The 20,866-nt window shown below is 41.5% G+C and overlaps 1 protein-coding gene across 1 annotated transcript in view; it reads left to right on the top strand.

Moving 5' to 3' along the window:
• Positions 3,978 to 20,866, top strand: part of KCTD15 (potassium channel tetramerization domain containing 15) — a gene marked incomplete at its 5' end in the record, with an annotated part of 37,129 nt that continues 20,240 nt past the window's right edge. Inside the window, 1 exon segment of the mRNA XM_021407978.1 lies at positions 3,978 to 4,153. Within this exon segment, the coding sequence (XP_021263653.1) occupies positions 3,978 to 4,153 (176 nt within the window).

Genomic DNA, 20,866 nt, shown 5'->3' on the forward strand with positions numbered 1-20,866 from the left:
GGGGCGCGACCCGCGGGGCCCCGCAGGCGCCCGGGCGGAGTGAGCGGGGGCTGGCGGCTCCTGGAACCTGCGGTGCTCATTTCACGTCTCGAATGTGCATGAAGGAATTAAACTGCACGAGTGAATAACAGCATTAGTTTCAATTAATTTTTATCCTGGCAACAATAAACTTTAGAAACAAAGCGCTTTTACATCCGCAATTAGTCTTGCTTCCCATCTGTAGTCTTTTAAGTGCCTGCTCCTCGATTTAACTTTGTCCCTCCTTCAGAGCTGCCTCCTTTTCCGCTCTCCCCCCTTTTTTCTCGTTATCCCTTCCAGGCTGCCGCTTACTTCTCCTGCAACCTTTCACCTCCCCTGTCCCTATCTGTCTGCTCTGTTCTCTGCAGTTTATTTCTACTGTATTTTCCCAACATCAGCAGCAGTATTGGTTACCATGGCCCCGGGCTATGTGCAGAGGTGGGAAAGCTTCATCCGCCCAAAAGTTCTTACACTTTTGAAGTCTTTCTTTTAGTAGGATCTGAAATGTATCATCTAGAGTGTGTATTAAATGAACAGTATTCCTGAAGGCTTTAGAGCAAGAAAGGCAACACCCTGGAAAATTCTGCAGTCTTTCAGCATTCTCTGCCCTAGGGTTATAGCCCTGGGCACAGAGCTGAATGGAGCTCTTACAACTGCCTTCTGTTTACCTTTTATGGTTAAAATAACAGCTTAGCAAAGAAGCAACTTCATGGAGAAACGATTCAGTGAAATCATCTCAAGCTGTAGCAGCATAGCTAGTTTAATCACCCCTAGAGAGCTGAACAACTGTGAGCACAATGGGACACAAAATCATTTTGTGTGTAAATGAGCATGGCATTGTGATTATTTCACTTTGCATGGGCAAATAGTTTTTACAAGCAGTACTTATGCAGTTAGCTTAGAAAGGCAGAAAAAGATAAGCTGGCTCTGAAAGATCTTGGTGTGCAGTGTTTGAAAAACTAAATATTCAGATAATTTGGGAATCGGGCTCTATTGATTTTGCCTTCAGCAGGTTCCTGTGTTACTTATTAGAGCAGGGTTATTGCCTGTGCCACTAGTTGGGATGCTGTATCCTGTTGTAGGCAACTAAAGAGCAAGGATTATTTTACATGGTTTAATAAATGAATTTTGTTAGTGTTCCTGCAATATTTACCCTTAAGGTTTTAATTTTCACATCAGTATTAGAAAATATGTGCATAAAGACTTTCACTGGATAAATACATTTAGGATTTTGCTTTGTGCATAAAATAAGTGCATTACTCAGTGTGATGAATTTTATCTGCGTTTTACAATAAGGAGAGGAAGGAGTCATTAGAAATAGTGTTACGGTACCTTAAGAAATAAGAGCATTTTTTGGAGCACTAGAAGTGTTTTCAGTGTCCTTATGCTCAACAATTACGCCCCCTGATAATCTGCTCATAGGAAATGATTGAACTCCACAACTCTAATATTGGGTTCATTTTTTGATACGAATCCTCTCCAAGCAAGGGAAAAGCCCATGTTCTAATTCCCCTTCTCCCCTCCTCCCCCAAAAAGCCAGTAGCATTCTCAGTAAGTATGAAAAGCCATAAAAGTTTGAGAACTATTTTAGCTTTCCAGTGATTTTCTATAATTAAGTGTTTTTTCAACACATGCTCTAGCTGAGAGATGCCAAAAGCAGAGGATTGTTCAAAAGGTCCCTCCAGTGAATAGTATAAATTAAATATCTACTGTGTGAGTATGGCCTCACTGAGAATCTCAGACTTTTCACAGATCAAGGAATTTTCTGGTATACTAACATTAAACAAAATCCTAAGATAGCAGCGGTGCTTAAATATGCACAAATAGATTCGGATCACTTGATCTTTAGCTATCTGTGCATATTTTAAAATTGAAGTCTGTATTTCAAGACAAATGGTTAAATGTAAGGCTCGTTTACAGAGGACTGGAAGCCCTTTGATTTCATTTGGAAATTGTAACAAGGGGTGCAGATGAGCCCTAATTAGGCACTTGTTTTGTGAAACTGCATGAGATGTGTTTCTAAGGCAGCTCTGTGCTGCGCGAGGTCTGTACCTTTATCATTAGTGATAATAGTTAGGGTCTGAACAAAGACAGGGTTGACATTCAGCTTGTGTCTCCTGACCCTTTCATTTAAGCGAGGGAGCACAGACTGAACATGAGTTTGCAGTGCTCTTTGGTAAGAAAGAAAAATCTTTGTGTTGGCAGACAGATGAGGCACCCACAGACTGGTAAACAGAGCGCTAAAATCCTGCAGGTACTTACATACTAAGTTGCTTTTGAAAGTTAGTTCTTTTATTTATGCTATACGACGTATTTACTAAAGCTTGCCCACAACAAGCTCTTGTGGGAAACAAGAAGGCAGCCTCTTGAGTCATGAAAGGATTCAATCACTTTCCTTGAAGGTGGTGCTGTAGTAAAAATGTTAATGCCCAATTTCACATCGACTGACACAGAAGTCCTAGGACAGAGCTGGCATTTGCTTCGTGCTCAGTGCAGAGGTCCATTCTGCCTCCGAAGAGAAAAGGATGTGGATTCATAATGGGGTGATGTATTGCTATGCTTTAGATGCAGGAAATCCTTAGGAGTTAAACTAGATAAATGCAGTTAATGGAGACGTTATGATGACTTTATGAAGCTGTCCAGATGTATTAAGATTTTTCAGTTCCTTTCTATATAGCTCAGATTTGGATTTTTACAAAGAATGTTTTTAACTGCATGTTCATTAAGTGTCATAGCCAGGATCCTTGTGCAAAATATTTACTGCTAAGAGAAAGACCAGACCAGCTTTAGATTTCTAGGAAACATTATCAAAGTAATGTGGGAGAAATGTGAATTCACTTTGTAATGCTATATTAAAGTGCTTGTCAGATAGAAGGGAGAGTCTGGGTGTTTGGTAGCATGCTTGCAAAACAAAATACCAAGAAAATTAGATTATATTCAGAAATATCTTCAGCTATAATGTTTTGCATATGTTGTTTTACCCATAAGGGGGAGAATGAATGGACATTTTCTAAAACTTACAGCAGATTTTTTTTGTTTGACGTGTATGCTATCTGTACTGATTTCACCAAAATTAGCTCTGAGATACACGTTTCATGCAGAATAAGCTGTGCTTTTCTTACTGAAGAGAACTGAAGAATTTTGTCTTGCTTTGCTAATCCTTTCCATTTTTAAGACATTTAAGAGTTTTTTTGCTTTGTATATCAGCTGAAGATTTTTGAGTCAATTCAGCAATTTTGCTAATTTTCAAATGTTTTTAGAGCAGTAGCCATTAGGTGCATGTTGAATTTGTAACTTCACATGCCAGATTGTGTAGTAATCTCTAATGCTTCTTGTCATGAAAACACAGGTCAGTTTATATATCTTTCTGTTTTCACTGTTTCCAGGTATTGCATTCAGTTTGAAAGCTTATTAGTTCTTTGTATCAAATATTAAGGCTTAACTAAAAATTATCCATTTATTTTGCAATTATTGAAAATAAGACACAAAATTGATCTTAGTTTGATATGAAATTTACTACATGTATAAACTAAATGCCTTAGGTACTGAGGAAGTCACTAATTTAGAGGTGTCTCGTTACTGAGACAAACTTGCAAAACCCCCTGAATCCCCATTCACAAATTGGTTATTCGTTTGTCAGGGGATATTTCACATCTAACACATAAGCCCGCGACCTTTAATTAGAATTTTGCAGTTTGTTTTATGCCCCTTGAGGCTGACACCTTGAAAAATTTTTTTCTTGATTTCTTATTGCTAATAAGCATCTTTCCATTTCCCTCTGGTACTTTAAAGAAAATGATGCAAATACACTTAATTACAGTGGTGGCAATAATTTGTTAGCTGAATATGTGATCAGGCAGATGCAAAAATGATCTGATTAGATCTGTGATCACACTGAAAATAAAGGTAACACACTGCTACATTTAAGAGAAACTGTTCTTTTTGTCCTCCTTTTCCAGGAGGGAAGAAGCATGTCCCGTCTGTCTCTAACACGGTCCCCAGTTTCTCCTCTGGCTGCTCAAGGAATTCCTCTCCCAGCTCAGCTCACCAAGTCGAATGCTCCTGTGCACATCGATGTAGGAGGACACATGTACACCAGCAGCCTGGCTACCCTGACCAAGTACCCAGACTCCAGGTAAGACCTCTGTGTTTTCAGGCTCTCTGCCTCATTCTGTTCATTGCATGGAAATACTCATGTACCTGTGTGGAATATGTTGGTGTGAAATACGATTTATTATATATTCACCACTTATGAATAATTCGGTTTCTGATTTATACGTTAACTTCACTGGTGTTGTATAGAAAAAATGCCTGTACAATTTATTTATTATTTAGAAAGCCTGTTCATTTTCTCTCTCAATGTCTTCAGCACTATACTGCTACGTGTGAAGCACCTGTTGGTGTGCTGGTCCTAGATTATTTCCAACTGTACCTAACAACTTATTCCTTTCAGATTTAGGAAAAAAAATACTTTTCCCCCCCTTCTTTTGAGAAAACAGGACAGTTCAGGTACACTGGGACTGACGGATGCTTTTGTTGGCCAGCAGAAATCCTGAAATCAGGCATAGCTTGGTGCTTCTGTGGCAGCAGGCATGTCCTGTGGGCAATGGCCAGTATACTTGCTCTGTGCATTTGCAGCCACACATTAGATCAAGTTTGTGTGGTTTAGGGTAGCTTATTAGTGCTGAACAGGTTAATGCCAAGCCTGGCAAAAAGGATTCAGTTCTGGCCAGTATTATCACAGAGGGGACTCCAGATACGTCAAACTATAAATGGAGGTGGCATGAAAATATTGTATGTGTAACACAGTCTGTTTGTTACTTGCCCAGGTCCCAGTCCTGTGGGGTACTGGGCACCACAATGGATGGGGCATCCTGGGCAGCATCAGGCCTGTAATGGTAGTGTGGAAGGGATCACTGTTTTCAGGGTTACAATATTTTTCATTGCAGTAGTACCTGATTTTGATTTGCAGTTATTGATTACTAAAATGATTCGTCTTCTTGTCGTTCCGACTGTTTATGCTTCAGAAGGATAAATACCTTGTATGTAACCACCAGAAGGTGTAGATGTGTAGTATCAAGGGTGCCTGTCAGACTGCTTACAGGAGGCACTAGGGACTCAAAAGTGATTCAGAGCTCAGGCCAGCAAGTTACCAGAGATTTTGCTACGTACATGGCCAGTATTTCTATAAAGAGAAGGACTTTTTTTTTCTTTATTGACAACCAGTGTAAAGCTCTAGATTTAATTGAAGATTTCTCCTTTAAAAGAAATAGCTTTTTTGGCACAGATTTGGCAGATTCCCAAGCAATAAATGACATTTATGGAGATACCTTGATAGGCTTCTGATGTTGTAAAGCACAGGGCTGTGTTCTCATGCCAAGGAGAGGTAGCTGCTACATTGTCTCTGGAAAAGAAACAGTTACTAAAATACCTGTATCTTACCGTTAGACTGAAACCATATTATTTTTTTTACAGAACAGTTGCCGTTTAATGTCTGTGTGGTGCTTTAATCATAGAGAAGTCTGTTCGGTGGGGAGAGATTTATAACAGAGAAGCAGACAAATGCTTCGTAGTATAAAAATACAGAGAAGATTCAGCAGTTGTGATGGAATAGCACATCTGTTTCCACATTCTAAAATATCACTGCTGACACTATTTTTAAAATATGCCCCATATCAGACTTGCTTAATAAAAGCTTCAGTTATGTAAGTTTTGGGAGAATATACATAAATTCACATATTTATATAAAGAGAACAGGGCACTGATTTAAAATCTCTTTCCCGTTTGCTAAAATACCAGAAGTATCTTCCTTAAGGTTTTATAGTTCTATTTAAGTTTAAAATAGAAAACTGTGACTGACCAGAGCTCTTGTGTTGCCAGGTGTTTTGCTGTGTACTGTACGTTGTTTGCATTGCAGTATCGTCTCATAAGGCTTGAATGCTTTTTCAGCTGCTCAAACTTCAGTTCTTACAGGAGTAAGAGTTTAAAGAGCTAGATTTGAAAATCTGAAGGATTAAATAGTAACCATGTATTTTTATAGCAAAACGTAACCCCTCACCACCACCTATGTAGGTTGCACTGCTACATATGTTATGGATGGAGGGTTCACTTTAAGTTTCAAATCAAATCTTAGTTGTGGGTTTGTTTGTTTTTTTTTGTTTGTTTTTTTTGTTTGTTTGTTTTTTTTTTAATTTTCTTCTTTGTAATTTGGCTTTCTGCAGCAATGCATTGTAGACTTGGTTGGTTACCTCCCATGGAGCCTGCCCTACTCTCATTTCCAGTTAAATCAAAATAAAACTTGCAGTTATTTCAGTGAGGACGATGGGAGCTCCTGATGGCGCTTCACTGCCTCTGTGTGATTCTTTCACAAGGCACAGATTGCCATTGCGTTCTCTCTGGATGAGAGAGGCATCTCTTGCAGATGCAAGAGGAAGGAGATAGCTTTTCTGAGTGAGACATCTGGAAAGAATGCCAGAGCACTATTAAATTATGCTCATATGATGATGTGCATGGCCACATGGCATAGCCATACTCATCCACATGCAGAGTTTCCTGGATTATTTTGGACAGCATATTAAACTCTTGGTTTGAGCATGAGTTTATAAGCTTCAAATCCAAAAAATTAAACAAATTTGTAGCTTCTGTTTCAGAGAGAGATGTAAGCATATGCTGAAATGCTTTGCTAAATCTTAGCTTGTGTCACGTAAAATATAATTTGCACTCACTAAAAGTGAAAGCTGTGGGAATAACCTTCCTGTTCATGTTACAACCTCTATTTCTTTTTCCGTGCTTCAAAATCCCACATAGGCTTTTAGCTTGTAATATATACAGCACATGCATGTCTAAGGACACGCATATAAATGTGATCATATACAGAGACATCACTTGCTAATGGGAAACGGAAAAAAAAAATCATTGAATCTTGTTTATCTTTCGGTATTATTTGAAGGAGGCCCAATCTTGTTAGGTCCTAAATGAACTTTGTTCGTGTTGACTTCAGTGGGAGGGAAGAGCTCTCAGCAGCTTGCCAGATCAGGCCCAGCAGAAGCAAGTATAGGTATGACCAGTTCCTGCCTATACCTGCTCTCCAGTCACCCCTCTGGTATGACATAAATTACACCTGACAGCAGGCAGCGTGATACATTTCGTATTGTAATTTGTTAGGATTGACTGTGCTCAGCCCACTTGCTTGCTTTACTCGTCTGATCCCAAGTTACGTGGTCAGCCCTAATTCATGGAAACAAAGGACCTGATTCTGGGAGTCTTACTCACGTGAGGGAGTAGCTGACGATGGGAAGTCGGAGAACTAATTTTGCATTTCAGAGATCCCAGAGTTGTTTTGGAACAACTTTGATGAAGTCTTTGATGTTGTTTGCCCTAGTGCAGCTGCTGGGAGAAGAGAATTTGTCCATTGATTAGATTTGCATAAGCAAAGGGTGCCAGATTAGGCATTAAAGGTGGTAGACGCCCTCTTTCCAGTAAATTTTTACGGGCTACATAACTTCTCTAAAGAAGAGAACACTGGAGCAGCACACAACTGTTGTGGCAAAAGGGAAGGGTTAAACAGCCACTATCAAGGACAGTTTCTAAACTAGACGTGCTCACCTTAGTCTTCACTCTTACAAGTCTTCCTTGTTGGCTTTTTAAATGAAACGCCTTATAAATACATAAGCTGGATTTCCAGAGGGTGAAAGGCAAGGGAAAAAAGAAACAAGCAAAAGATATTGTGAGCAGAAGCAACATAAAGACAGCATAATAGTCACAGAGATGATCTCAGAAGTAATAGTATTAATCCCTCTTCCTATAGCTAGTTGAAGCTGCTGTTCTTGTATACCCAAAATTGCCATTCAAGTTAACAAGTTTTGTGGGGTTCATGGAGGCTGACACTGACTTACCTGCATCCAAGGCTCACTTTCTGTAGCTTACTTTCAGTAAGTTTTCCCACCAAAACTGCCAACTCTGATAGTTCTGAGCTACAGGTATGTAAAGGCAAAGAAAAAAACCTCTGTTGAATACTCATTCTATCAATACCTCATTTCTAAAGTAACTAGCTAAACAGACAAATTATTCGACTTTGAGAGCATTACCTCTAGAAATTCCATTAATGTTTTCACCCACAGGACCTCTAAAAGCAGCCCCTTCATACATTGACACTTGAATATGGATTTATATGACAGATTGTAAAGGCTGCAAAGACTCTAGCACATCTATAAAGTGAACTGCAAATTGTATTTATTCAAGAGAATGTGATAGCTCTTAAAAAATAAAAAAAAACAAGCAGAAATCCAAGTTCTTAATGTGCAGACTGGAATATCCAAAGATGCTGCCAAATCATCCAGTCTTACTCCCACTGAGTTCCGTGACAGATATCTCATCAACTTTAAGTGGAAAAGAACTAAAAGTTCCAAATCCCCCTATACCACAACAAGCCCACACTTATGCCATTTCACCGAAAATTTTGATATGATTTTGAAGTTGTTAGAAAGCAGAAAGAGATTTTTTTCACTAGAAGCCTGTTCTTTTTACACTCCTGTTTAACATTTACCTCAGAAAATTGCTGTGAGCTCTTTATGAGTTGTCCAGCTATAAAGGATAAATATATTTACCTTGCATTCTTGGTTAATTAGAATTTATTGTCTAACCCTCTGTTAAAGATAAGTACGTTCTGCTGTTTGAACCAAAGTTGTAAGACATCACACTTCCAGGAGCATTGGTCATGTGTGAGAAGTGAGCAGACATTGTTTTAATTGGAGCAGAGGTTTCCTGGTGGGAGCAGTGTGGTCACACAGACTCTGAGGAACTTCCCCAGCACCAACTGGCAGCACAAGATGGTTGGGACCCGCCAAACTGGACCTGTCTGCTCTCAGCCTCTACTCCAGCTGGTTAACCAAAAGCACCCACCTTTTTAAAAGTTTTCTTACTTCTTAAGGAAAGCAGAACTTGTTGGCTTTGTGGCCCAAGGCAGTGCTAACAATGCACACCCTGTCCTTGGGCACCTTGGCTTCATTACCCACTTCTCTGGAGGCTCTGTCCTCCAGAGAAAACCAGCACAGGCTTTTCTTAACTGTTTCAGAAAGCAATTACATGACTGTAGCTGTTACGAGGCATAGCAGAATTTTCCAGTTTTCTCTGCCTTAGTTTCTTCTGAACTCATGATCGTCTGGGGGGAATTTATAAAAGAGTCCCCTAAAGCTTCCGACTTTTTCTTGTCAGAGAAAACTCTCATTCTTTTATAAACCCACATTTGGACAAGCTCTCCTACCAAGCATGTTCTTCTGAGCCCAGCTGCACAGTATGTCAGCTAGATTCCCCTGTTGCTGGAACTCAGCACCAACACCCAAGATCTTTTCTTCTTCCCACTTCTCTGCAGTCACAGCAAGCTGGACTGACTTCCAGGACAAGGTGCTTCTCCAAGTTTCAAGACTCCCCTGTTGTGCCTGCCAGACCATGACCATGACTGCTGACGCCCTATAGCCAGATACAGATAAACACATCAATTACTGAGATCTTCAAGACAGATTTTCCACTTCACCCTTTACGCTAAGAACTTCATGCTCTTTTTGGAAGAGAGCAGGGAAATTCTCAATTCATACGTGTTCCGTGTATGTAATTCTCCAGACTTAGCACATTTAAGAGCATGTAGGATCAATCCAGTGTTACCACCACTGATTTGCTAATTTCTCATCAGATCTTTGGAGCCTTGATGTTATTACAAGAAAACAATGTCAATTAGCAGATTCTGTCACTTACCACATACTGGCAGAAGGGTGTAAATCAGTTCTTAAACAAACCCTCTGCTTTGGCCAGGAAGTTAAGACCAAATTTGTTCATAACCAGTGAGTGATTGTGGCCTCAGGGTTGCAATTTGAAGCAGAAAACTGCCAGCTCTCCTGGGTCCACTCACTCTCTTTTGGCCCTGTGTAATTGTTAGCATCAGTGCTAACCTAGGTGTTTCCAAAACCTCTCAGTGCCAATTCCATACCATGCTGACCACAGCTCACTCACCTGGCATGTGTATGGCATGTTCTCCCTCTTCAATATCTCCACAGACCTGCTTAGTGATGCTCTTTCAGCACAACATGTGCCCGTCGTGGCACATTACACCCTCAGTAAGGTACTGCTCTTCCCAGTGAGGTTCTTTGTGGTGCAGCACGAGGCACAGGCATAACCAGGCTAAAAAGCATGGTCTATTACCCAAAAGGCAAAGAGTTTCTGAATTGGCGCCTACAGCCCAAATTCAGGCAAAGCTCGACAAAACGCACCTGCATGTGAGCTGCAGCGCAAAGCTCATTAATTTTAATAGATATAGTGAACTTGACGCATACATGGACTTTAAAGGAAAACACCTGAAGAGGTAGGAGTGTTTTCCTGCACTACTGATGCTTAGAGCTGCAGAGCCAGGGTATAGCGTGAGCATGGTGGTTGTGGCACACTGGCCTTAGAGGGGTGAGCCTGCCAGGGACCCCCCAGCTCTGCTGCAGAAGACAGCAAGGAAGGGAACAGAAAAGCAGAGATTTTGGTTATGCATAGAGCCTTTTTCTGAATTAACATAAGAATTTTCATGCAGATTAAAATCATTTTCTGTTTCATTTAATGCACCTGCAATTAACAGAAAAATCTTGAGAGTTTTTCTCATTTGGTTGCTGACTGGGCAAATATTTGGTTTCCAAGGGAATTTTGACCAGCAGAACAGTTAATGGAAAAAAAAAATCCTTAAAAATCCTTAAAAATATCCTTTCTGTATCCCACCCTCCCTTTCCCCCAGTCCACATCTAAACCTGTGGGTGCTATGCTTACCTGAGTGGGAGCTGGAACAAGCAAAGAACTCTTATTTCCAAACTGCTGAATCAAATAATGGAAAATGAACCAGGCATTCCCTGTTTATACAGTAAAACATTGCTGTTTTGTAAGGGTGCCGTGTGGCTGCCATCACCCAAGTCCATGCAGCACTCTGGGAAGCATGGGAAGTTGACAGCAGGATGGGAGCTGCTGCCAGGACCCAGCCAGAACAGCTCCTGGGCAGCACGCAGGCAAAGCACAGCAGGTGGAGGTGGAAAACCCTTTATCCTCCTGGCTGGGCTAATTGGAGCTGCTGTGACAGCTGCCTCAGCAGTGCCAGGTCTGGGAGCAGCAGGGCATTGCCTGGCTAAAGGAGGTGCACTGAATGTGGCCTCTGTGGAACAGGAGGCCTTCCTGTAACAGGGAAGTAATTACAGCTGGGGATAATGACCTAGGTACCCTGTCTTTACCTTCTGCTAGAGGGAAAAATCCTAAAATCAGAATCTGTCTTCAGAAATTGAACACAGCTCATGGAAATAATACACCAAAAACGGGTTTCCCTGTGTTAACCAAGGATGTTGCTGCACTTCTGCAGTGGTGGCTTTGGCGGTAAAGGAGAACAAGCCCTGTAATGTAACTTTTCAGTCCAGTGACTGTGAGAGATGGGAGCGAAGGAATTTGTATGGAAACTGATTCTTCAGACCTGTCTGTGTCCATCTCTCCAGGATCTCTGACTAACTGGCATGTAGGGAGCCACAACAGAGCTGAGCTGTCTGCTGTGATAAAGGTGTTTACTCCTTACTGGACTTCATAAATGCTGCCTTGCCCAGCACAGCTGCTGCCCGGGGACTGCCCGCAGGCTCTGGAGAGGGAAGCAGAGCTTATCCTTTGGGAGCACAAATCTTACTGTAATTGGGTGCAGAGTTTGGGGCATGTCAATGAATGAATTATTAGTATGTTTACTTGGAATATTTGATGAAATGTACAAGGGAATGTTACACAGCTAGTCTCTGATGAACACTTTTTCTGAAATTATTATTTCTCTGCATACGTATATATATTACAGCCTGAGTTGTGTCAAGTTCTGGGCACAAACAGGTATTACAGCACCTAGGAAGGGGCAGATCGAGCTACTATTGGAGAGGAGAAGATAGCAAACCACACTCATCCACCTTACGGAAATAAAATGATGGCTGTGTTTATAAGCCCAGCACAGGCTGCTCAAAAAGCCTGAAGTTGAGAAAATTCCATGTTCCTGATCTAGATATTACCTTGTTTGGCTTGGCTAGTCAAAAGGGAAGAGAGAGAAAGTGCTCTCTACCCAATCTGTCCATCCTGGCTGTGGGCAGAGGGATGTCACTTGTGCCCTTTGTGAGAGGGTCAGGGCTGCTAGGCTGTCTCCAATACCTTTGGTGCAAACTCAGCTGACCTTGTCTTGTTTTCTTCTCTTCTCTTTGTTCTTCTTCTTCTGCAACAATAACTTGACTGACACTGGGCTGAGTTTAGCCCATTAGTAATTCCCCTCCTTCCTGTTTACAATGAGTTAAAAATCAGTCTGGCTTATTAAAACTCACACAGAGAACCCAGAAGATAGGGAGACCAGTAATTCAACATTTTCTTGCTTTAGCACTCTATATTTATAGCAGTTTCTGAGGTTAGTTGGTTAAGTCCTTTGTCATTTTTTTTAATTCCTTCTTTTGCTTACCACTCACCTCTCAACTGCCAGGGCACTTCAGAGCCAGCAGCACAATTTAAGTATTTTTCAGCAGTCGTTTTCAGGGCACTAACATGAAACATGAAAAGCATCAGCATTAGCAGCATGGTTTGAGAAACTGCTCCCACAGGATGCTATGGAAGCAACCTGTCTCCTCCTTTTATGTGCTGCTAGTGGAGGCTGTTTTCCTGTTGATGAACATGGTGCAAAATACTGCACCTTTGCCCAGTTTCACAGTTGTAGCAGCTTTACAGTTAAAACAAAGGGGAATTCCCTTTATTGATTTACTTTTTGTATGCTGTGCGCCCAGCACGCACTTCACATGGAGAGGAGTTACGTTAAGATGTGGATTTGGTAACTTCGTGTTGGAAATCATGTCCTGAGGTCACAGCAAACCACTGCACCAGCAGAGCAAAAGAGGTGTTACTTCTTCATATTTGGTCTTTGAGTAAACATCGCTGGTGTTTGTCTTGTGATTTATAAAATTTTGCTTTATAAAGACCCTGCAATGGCAAGTAGACCTGGTCTCCTTAGGGGGATATTTCATGAACTACTTATGAAGTTTATAAAAAAGAGTCCCTAGATTATGAAGCGAGGGGTATCTGTTTTGTAAGGAACATGTTATGAAATGAATTTGTCTTTAGGCCTAATTTAATAATTTTAATGATCCCACTGGTGGTTGTAGTAGGTGTCGTTCTGTGTATATATTGTGACCTACATGCTTGTGATCATTTATGAAATCTAAGATTTAAAAATACATTGGACCTTATTAATTCATTGCCTACAATCACTGAAGTAAATGGAGGTGGTTTGGATATTAGTACATTGGGCCAAATCTCTCTTCCAGTGAAGTCAGTGAGAGTTTTACTGTAAGCTTAAATAGAAACAAAATAAGTCCTGTTCTTTTAGAAAACTGCCCCAAAGAATCTCTGGTGTAACTCAGAGATTCATTCCACTGCACTGTTCACTGCAGTGGAATGACACCAGGAATGTATATTGATGTGTAGGCAGGAATTTGTCAAAGACATCTGAAGGTGTCTTCAGGCACCTTCAGATCAACAGGCAGGTGAGCACAGAAGAGTCCCTTACAGGTAGGTGCATGTGCCTTTCCTAGTCAGATGGCCTTCACAAAAAGATGGCTTCACTGGCTTTGAAGGAGATACTCCAAATTTGTACCCATATAATTGAAAACAGAATTAATCTATTCATGGGTTAATAAAGTCTTTAAGAACAAAGTGCATATTTAAACAGAAGAAATATGTAGGCATGCAAACACAGGATTAATTTCTGAAAGCTTAGAGGAGGCTAGATCTCTCAAGCACACAGTAACAACGTGATGTGGAGCGTGCTAGGCTATAGTTAACACAGGTTGTGCCCTAAACTGCTGCTAGCTACATAAATTTTGCCAAGTTTCTTTGTTACCTGAATGTAACAAATTGATTAATTTGCTTAGTCCTTGCAGCACATCAGCTTGCTCCATTGTGCTATACTGACATTAAATGAATAATCTGCTGAGTGAGAAACGGGTAAGTATTGCCACTCTCATTCCTGGTATAACTTCACTGATACAGAGTTACCCAGGATGGTGGCTCTCCTAACCTGATTTTATAGCTGGGAGAAGCTGCAGAGCTAGAAATGAGCTCCAGAGTTATAAACACATATCTCCATGCTCTATGCACCAAGTTACCTACGCTTCCAACTCCTGTGCTGTGATTAGCATGCATTTTAATCTTCTGGTACTTAAAAATAATTTGCAGGTAAACATTTTAGGAGATACTGTATTTTGGTATTCTTTTTTCGTTGTTGTTTTTACCTAATTTGCTCCTGCTTGAATCTGTACTAGGAGGGCTGGCTTTTAGCTTAGCATGAGTGCACTTACTGCATTCCTTATTGATACAATCCCTGTGACAACTGCCTGCCCGTCGGAGCTGGGCACCAGACAAATAGGCTAAGCAGAGGTATTCCAGTGTTCATGTGTACTGTATTGATTTCACTCTACTGTAGTATGGTATGAGTTCAAAGGCTAAAATTCCTGCTTTTTTATCTGCTGAAGACCACAAAAAGCAATACCTGAAAGGAATCCTGCACGTGGATGCTGGGAAGCTATTATGCAGCACTTGCAACGTTACTCTTGGTCAGACTCAAAAAGGATCAGTTGGCAAGCACTGGAAACTGAGATTTTCACCGTAAAGCTGAAACGCTGAAGGAATCCCAGTCCAAAGGGCAGGCTCCTGTTACGCCTCTGTCCTAATGGAGAGCAGATGCTACCAGTGCTGCAGGTAATCCGTTTAGATCTGGTAGAAGCTTTTGCAGCAGCAAATCTCTCTCTTGAGAAAGCAGACAATGAAAATCAGGGACTCTTTTTTTAACATTGGTGTCATACTGTGTTGAAGGTGTTATGCCAACGACTTGTACGGATATGATTACATCAAAGGCTGCAGATTTGGCATTTGGGGAATGTGGTATGCCTTCTGGGAGACCACTGCCTAAATTCTGCCATTGCAAAACTTATATATAATTTCATGGGCAAACTCTACTAGTTGAACTCCATGGGAATCGGTAGATGACAATAGAAAGAAACTTGGTCCTCGCCTTGTGTTGGGGTTGTCTGGGAGGGAAGATGGGCTGAACTTGGGCCAGAAGTACTTAACACTGCTTTTGAAAGAAAAATAAATTCAATGATGGCTTTTTTTTTTTTTTTTTTTTTTACATTAAAAAGATGGATTTGTTACCAGCTCCAAATATTTCCTCTTCTGTTCACATCCAGTTATATTCTGTTTGCAGATGTGAGGGTTAAAGTGGGGTCTGGCTTCTGTTTTCAGTTAAGTCAAAGGATGTTTTGGCCTTGACTTCACTGGGACCAGAATCAAACCCATGACCATAGTATTGTATTTAAGAATGAATCTCTCTCACTCACATAAAAAAGCCAGGTTTGACTTTCAGCACCTCATCAGAATCCAACAGTTAACAGTTTTCTTGTTATTTTCAAGTTTTCCCCAAGCTTAAGCCCATAGCATCTTCTGTGCAGCAGGTGTATTGATTGCCATCTCCCTCTAGGGTGCCAGTTCCCCCTCTGCAGTAAGGTTCCCCACGCTTTTCTTCCAGAATGTGGCTGTGGAGCCTGGTTCTCCCACCTGACATGTCAGTGCATCAATGCTTCTCTTTACCTCCTCCTTCCCTCCTGCTGTAACAAAAAACTTACTGGAAATTGCACTCTGGTTCTGCCTTTCACCTGCCAGCTGCTCAGGCACACCAGCAAAAAAACTGTTTCCCAAGTCTTTCACCTTGATGCAGATGTAAGGTCTCTGTTGGTTGCTTTCCCTTCAAAATCACTTTAACAAGTCATTCTTGACTTGCTCAGTTTCTTTAAGTGAGCCAGGAAAAATACACTGAATACTGTGTAATTAAATGTAAAAATAAACAGGAGTGTAATTCATTCATTGTTCTAAGTGTGACGACAAAAACATGGATAGAGAGAACAACTTCCAAATCAATTGCTTACAGAGAATTGCAAACAGCTGTGGCCTGGGGTATGCTTATAACTGCCCCTGGTGTCTTTGCCCCAGAGCAGGGGTGTGAGCTGCAGAAGGTGTTCAGCAGTGTAATGCTGGGACTGTGCAAAGTCAGTGTAGCTTATTCACCAGAGGACAAAAGGATGGAGTATAGGAAAACCAAGTGGAGGTTGAATGTAAGATAAGCTGTTTTTTCCATATTAAAATTCTCAGCAAGAGAAGGGTTACCAGTTTAGCAAATTGGCATGCCAGCCAACTGCCAGTATTACCACATGGCCTGAGTTGTAAGCAGGAAGTTAATTTATCCATATCCAGAGATGCTGGTATCATTCTTGTTCATGTCAGTGGGGAGCATCCCAGTGCAGTGGAGGCAGGCAGTGGAGTTCCTGGCAGACTGTGTCTAGTCACTTTTTTTTCTGGCCTGTATAGAAAAAAAAAAAACAATCATAGGAAAAAGACTGCTCAGCTTGCATATGCGTGGGCTCAGAAGTACAGGGATGTGGCTTGAACAGATGACATATTCCAGCAGTTTGCATGAGCAGTGGCTACCAAAGTGTGTTAGCTGCCACCATTTGCATTTTATAAAGGTGGTGCAGACCATGAGTGCCTGCTCTCCTGTGGGCTGAAACGTGCTGGTTTCACAGCACCCACACATGCAAAGGATGAGGAGTGCCAGACTTGCACCCTGAAAGGTGAGTGAGTTACATTTGCAATTTTTCCGGCCCTCACCGAGACCCAGTGGGAGTTTCTCTGTTGGCTTCAATGAGCAAGAATTTAGGCCATTTACATTAAAATAAAACCAGCATCTGCATGTTTGCGAGCCTCCCATCATGCTGTACAAGGTTGATGTTAGTGGCAGCAATGCCCAGACCTACTCAGATTTGAAAATCTTTGTAAAAATGTGTGGTTAGCTCCCACTTGAAGTTACAGCAAGTAATAAGGAAGAGGTGTGACATTCGATGCTTTATTCATCGGGTCCCTCATAGTACCATGACTTAGGGGTATTTAAAGGAATAGCAATAAAAGGCTTGTATAGGCAAGCATGTTTTATTTGAATTGTGCATCTTCTCAGGTATTAACTTAATTCTGTTGAGTGCCCACAACTCCCACAGAGTTTGAACTGAAATGCAGTTCTTGCAGGATTGGGACCTTTGGGAAACTAGAGAGCATTAAGATGCTAGCTTGGGAGTTTGTTTGAAATCAAAGAATTTTTGTTCCTGCACTGATTTTCATGGCCAAAATTTACTGTAAATTCTCTACTGAGAAAACATGAAAGGCCAAGAACTCTCACAGGGCTCAGATGAGAGCAGCAGCAACAATGTTATAATTCACATAGGATACTTGTAGCGATATAAATTTGTATTAGTATTTTTAATCTTCACTAATCATTTAGGTAGAAATTCAGTTAGAATGAACTGAAAAGTCAGAAAAGGAAAAGTAACCAGAACTTCCTACTGGAGAAAGTGATAGTAGTGGAAGGAAATCAGGCTAATGCACTTGCTTAACTTAGCTAATGTGCTTATTTAACTCAGATGCTAGTCCACAGTTTAAAATGAGGTGAATTCCCAGATGCACAGATACTACCTACATTGTAACTCTTGTGCAGTTACCTGGACTTTGGCATATTTCACCGAAGGAAAAAATACTTAGCTCCTACCTGCAATGAATTTTGTGTTTCAAGGGTTCGTATCATATTGTAATATCATATGGTTGCTTCTGTTAGAATGATGCAGTCAGCCAGACTATGCCTCTCACACTCTTTCCAGCCCTTGCTGCCTGTGAGGCCCAGGGCAGCAGAAGTGGCATGGCTGAACGGCAGCAATGAGTGGGGCTGTGCTGCAGTTAGCACCCGTCAGCCACAGCCACTCTTCCAGTGATGGCACCCACTTTGGTACATCGGTTTTTGTGGCACCAGTGTCATTCCAAACTGAATTAGTGGTTTCTGCCCATGTCTCAGGGAGCTTTGTGCCGAGGGCTCAGGGGTGATGAGGATGGGCTGAGTTCCAGTCGCAGCAGGACCTCACAGCTTGCACCAGCAAGGCAGGCAGTCTCCTGGGTGTGAGCAGCAGAATGGTGCACAGCAGAAGCTGTAGGGGATAAATGCAAATAGTATGTTTAATGGAAGGCTGTATCTCACGTTCTCTGTTACAAAAGATTAAAAAGACCAGCGGAGCAGTGTCAGTAGCACACAGGGAAGTTTTACAGAGAAATGCAAATTCTACCTGTATTTGAAAGTTACATTTTTCCTTGTTAAGCACAGCAAATGCATTTCACGACTGACAACTGAAATGAATGTGGCAGAATGATGACGTGTAGGTAGGATGAGTGCCGTTCTGTCTGTATGTGTCTCTACTTATCCAGCTTATAAATGTGGTTATACGCTGAGCAGAATGAAAGAATTCGTAATATAGCAATTAACATACTAGAAACTGTTTGTTTAGTGAAGTCTTTTTATAGCTGTTAAAATAACACACTAAAATATACAAACGCTAGTTTAATAAGGCAAAATAAAATCATTAGCCTGACTTAGGGCTGGATTCTGCCACCATTACTCATGGCTAAGCAGTGCTTTACTCAAGAACTGTTTACGGGAGACGGGTGGCAGAAGCAGGCCCTGAGGAAATGAACATGCTGCTGATAAATTTGGGATGAGCGGCCAGTGCTGATGGGCCTAATTCCAGACTCTCAACGAGGTGAAGGGCTATGGGTTAATACCGTAATAAACCTGGTGGAAATGAAACGCATGGAAATGAAAGCACTTGGAGCCCAGATCTCCTCAGCCGCTGCTCTGCTTGCTCTGACCGTGTGACTGATCCCTCCTGCTCCTCCCCGAGGAGCTGACGGGACGCTCAGCCACGCTGAGCAGCACCAGGCTCTTGATGACAAGTTCTTAACACTGGAAAAGACGTAACCTTCTGTACCAGGATTGGTGCTTCCAATGCTATTTTATATTATGGGCAACAACATCTCTACAAATTAAAAAAAATGGAAGCAATTTATCAAAATCTAAAAACACATATATATTTCCATTAAATTGCACATCAAATATAGGTACCTGTTAATGTGTCTGAAGTGTGGAGACAGATTGTTAGCAACAAGCAGAGAGAAAGACCTGCAAGATCTCTTAACCTTATCACCATGGATGCTTTGTGGTATTTCAGAAATAACAGCTCATTTATACTCCAGTGGATTTTACTGCCTGTTGCTTCAGTGGTCCTCAGTTGGTAGTAACACAGAACTGAAAACCTCATTTTCCTTACCTTTGTTTTAGTGACAAAATCTATTACATACTAATTTTGCTTTTTAGTTGAAAGTGCAAAAAATCTTCCAGAACTTTGTAAGAATGATTCTGCGTGGCAGATGATAATGTTCCTTTTGGATTATTGACTTTTAAAAATACATGTTGGTACTACATACGCTAGCTCTGACCTATTATAAAAATAGATATTCATGCCTGAACAGCAAAATATGAAGTATTAAATCTAGGTAATAGATCCTGCAGTTCCTCCAGGTCCCAGATAATGAGCGTAATATCCTTCAAAAGCACTACAAAGTGAGCATATGGCTCAGACAACTCCTGTAGCATTCCAGGGCCAATGTTAGAAGGCAGGCATGCAAGGTTTTCAGGAATTAGAGGTGGATGAGCGTGATACATTGTGCTACCCTATGCATCCCTCCGCTAAGATAGGACTGTACTGTTTGATACTCTGTTGATGCTAAAAACAGAGAGGTGCTGGGGGTTACAGGCTTTGCTATCTCCCTTTGTTTCTCACAGGTCAGCTTTGTACCTGTGTATCTGTGGTCACTGACCTGTGCCATCAGGACTGAGGGCTCCAGGGCTGATCAGAGCATGTACATGCCCGGTCAGAGCCTACAGGATGCTGGCATTTGGGAAACGGAGGGGATCCCCCAGTCTTTTACTGAGGGCTTGAAGTCTGCAGACCACTTGGGACACAAAACCTGTGCCTGAGATGGGATTCCACATGTGGGATCTGGTGCATGGAGCATTCCCAGAGCACATGTGACTGCTTGGCTTTTGCAATTTGCAGAGTAGTGGTTTACACCCCAATTTAAGATTCAAACTCTTGCCCAATGCACACTTTTTCCTGTTACTGCATAAATAAAATATTTAAAAGATGCTTAAATCAAAATTCTCCCTGGCTCAAACACCCTCCAGGCCAAATGTATATCTGGGGAAATCTGAGGTGATCAGGATGCTATCTTTTATTGTAATGGAAACTAAACTCATAGAATCATAGAATCTTTTGAATTGGAAGGGACCTTTAAAGGCCATCTAGTCCAACTTCCCTACAATGAACAGGGACACTTACAGCTCAGTTGGGTGCTCAGAGCCTGGTCCATCCTGATCTTGAATGTCTCCAAGGACAGGGCATCCACCACTTTTCTGTGCAACCTTTTCCAGTGCCTCACCACCCTTACTGTAAAAAACATCTCCCCTCTTTTAGTTTGAAACCATTTACCCTTGTCCTATCACAACAGACCCTGATAAAGAGTCTGTCCCCTCCCTTCTTGTAGCCTACCCTTCAGATATTGAAAGGCCACTATCAGGTCTCCCTGGAGCCTTCTCTTCTCCAGGCTCAGAGGCCCAGGTATCACAGCCTGTCCTCACAGGGGAGGTATTCCACCTCTTGGATCATTTTTTTGTCTGTACTGACCCCTGAGGGATAACACCTGTCTCCGATCTCCATCCGGACATTCAGCCATTGACCACTGCTTTCTGGGAATGATCTTGCAACTAGTTCCTCATCCATTGAACAGCCCACCCATCAAATCCATATCTTTCCTATTTGGAGAGAAGGATGTTAATGGTGGACTGTCAAAG

Source organism: Numida meleagris, chromosome 10 (assembly GCF_002078875.1).
Source record: "Numida meleagris isolate 19003 breed g44 Domestic line chromosome 10, NumMel1.0, whole genome shotgun sequence".
NCBI lineage: Eukaryota > Metazoa > Chordata > Aves > Galliformes > Numididae > Numida > Numida meleagris.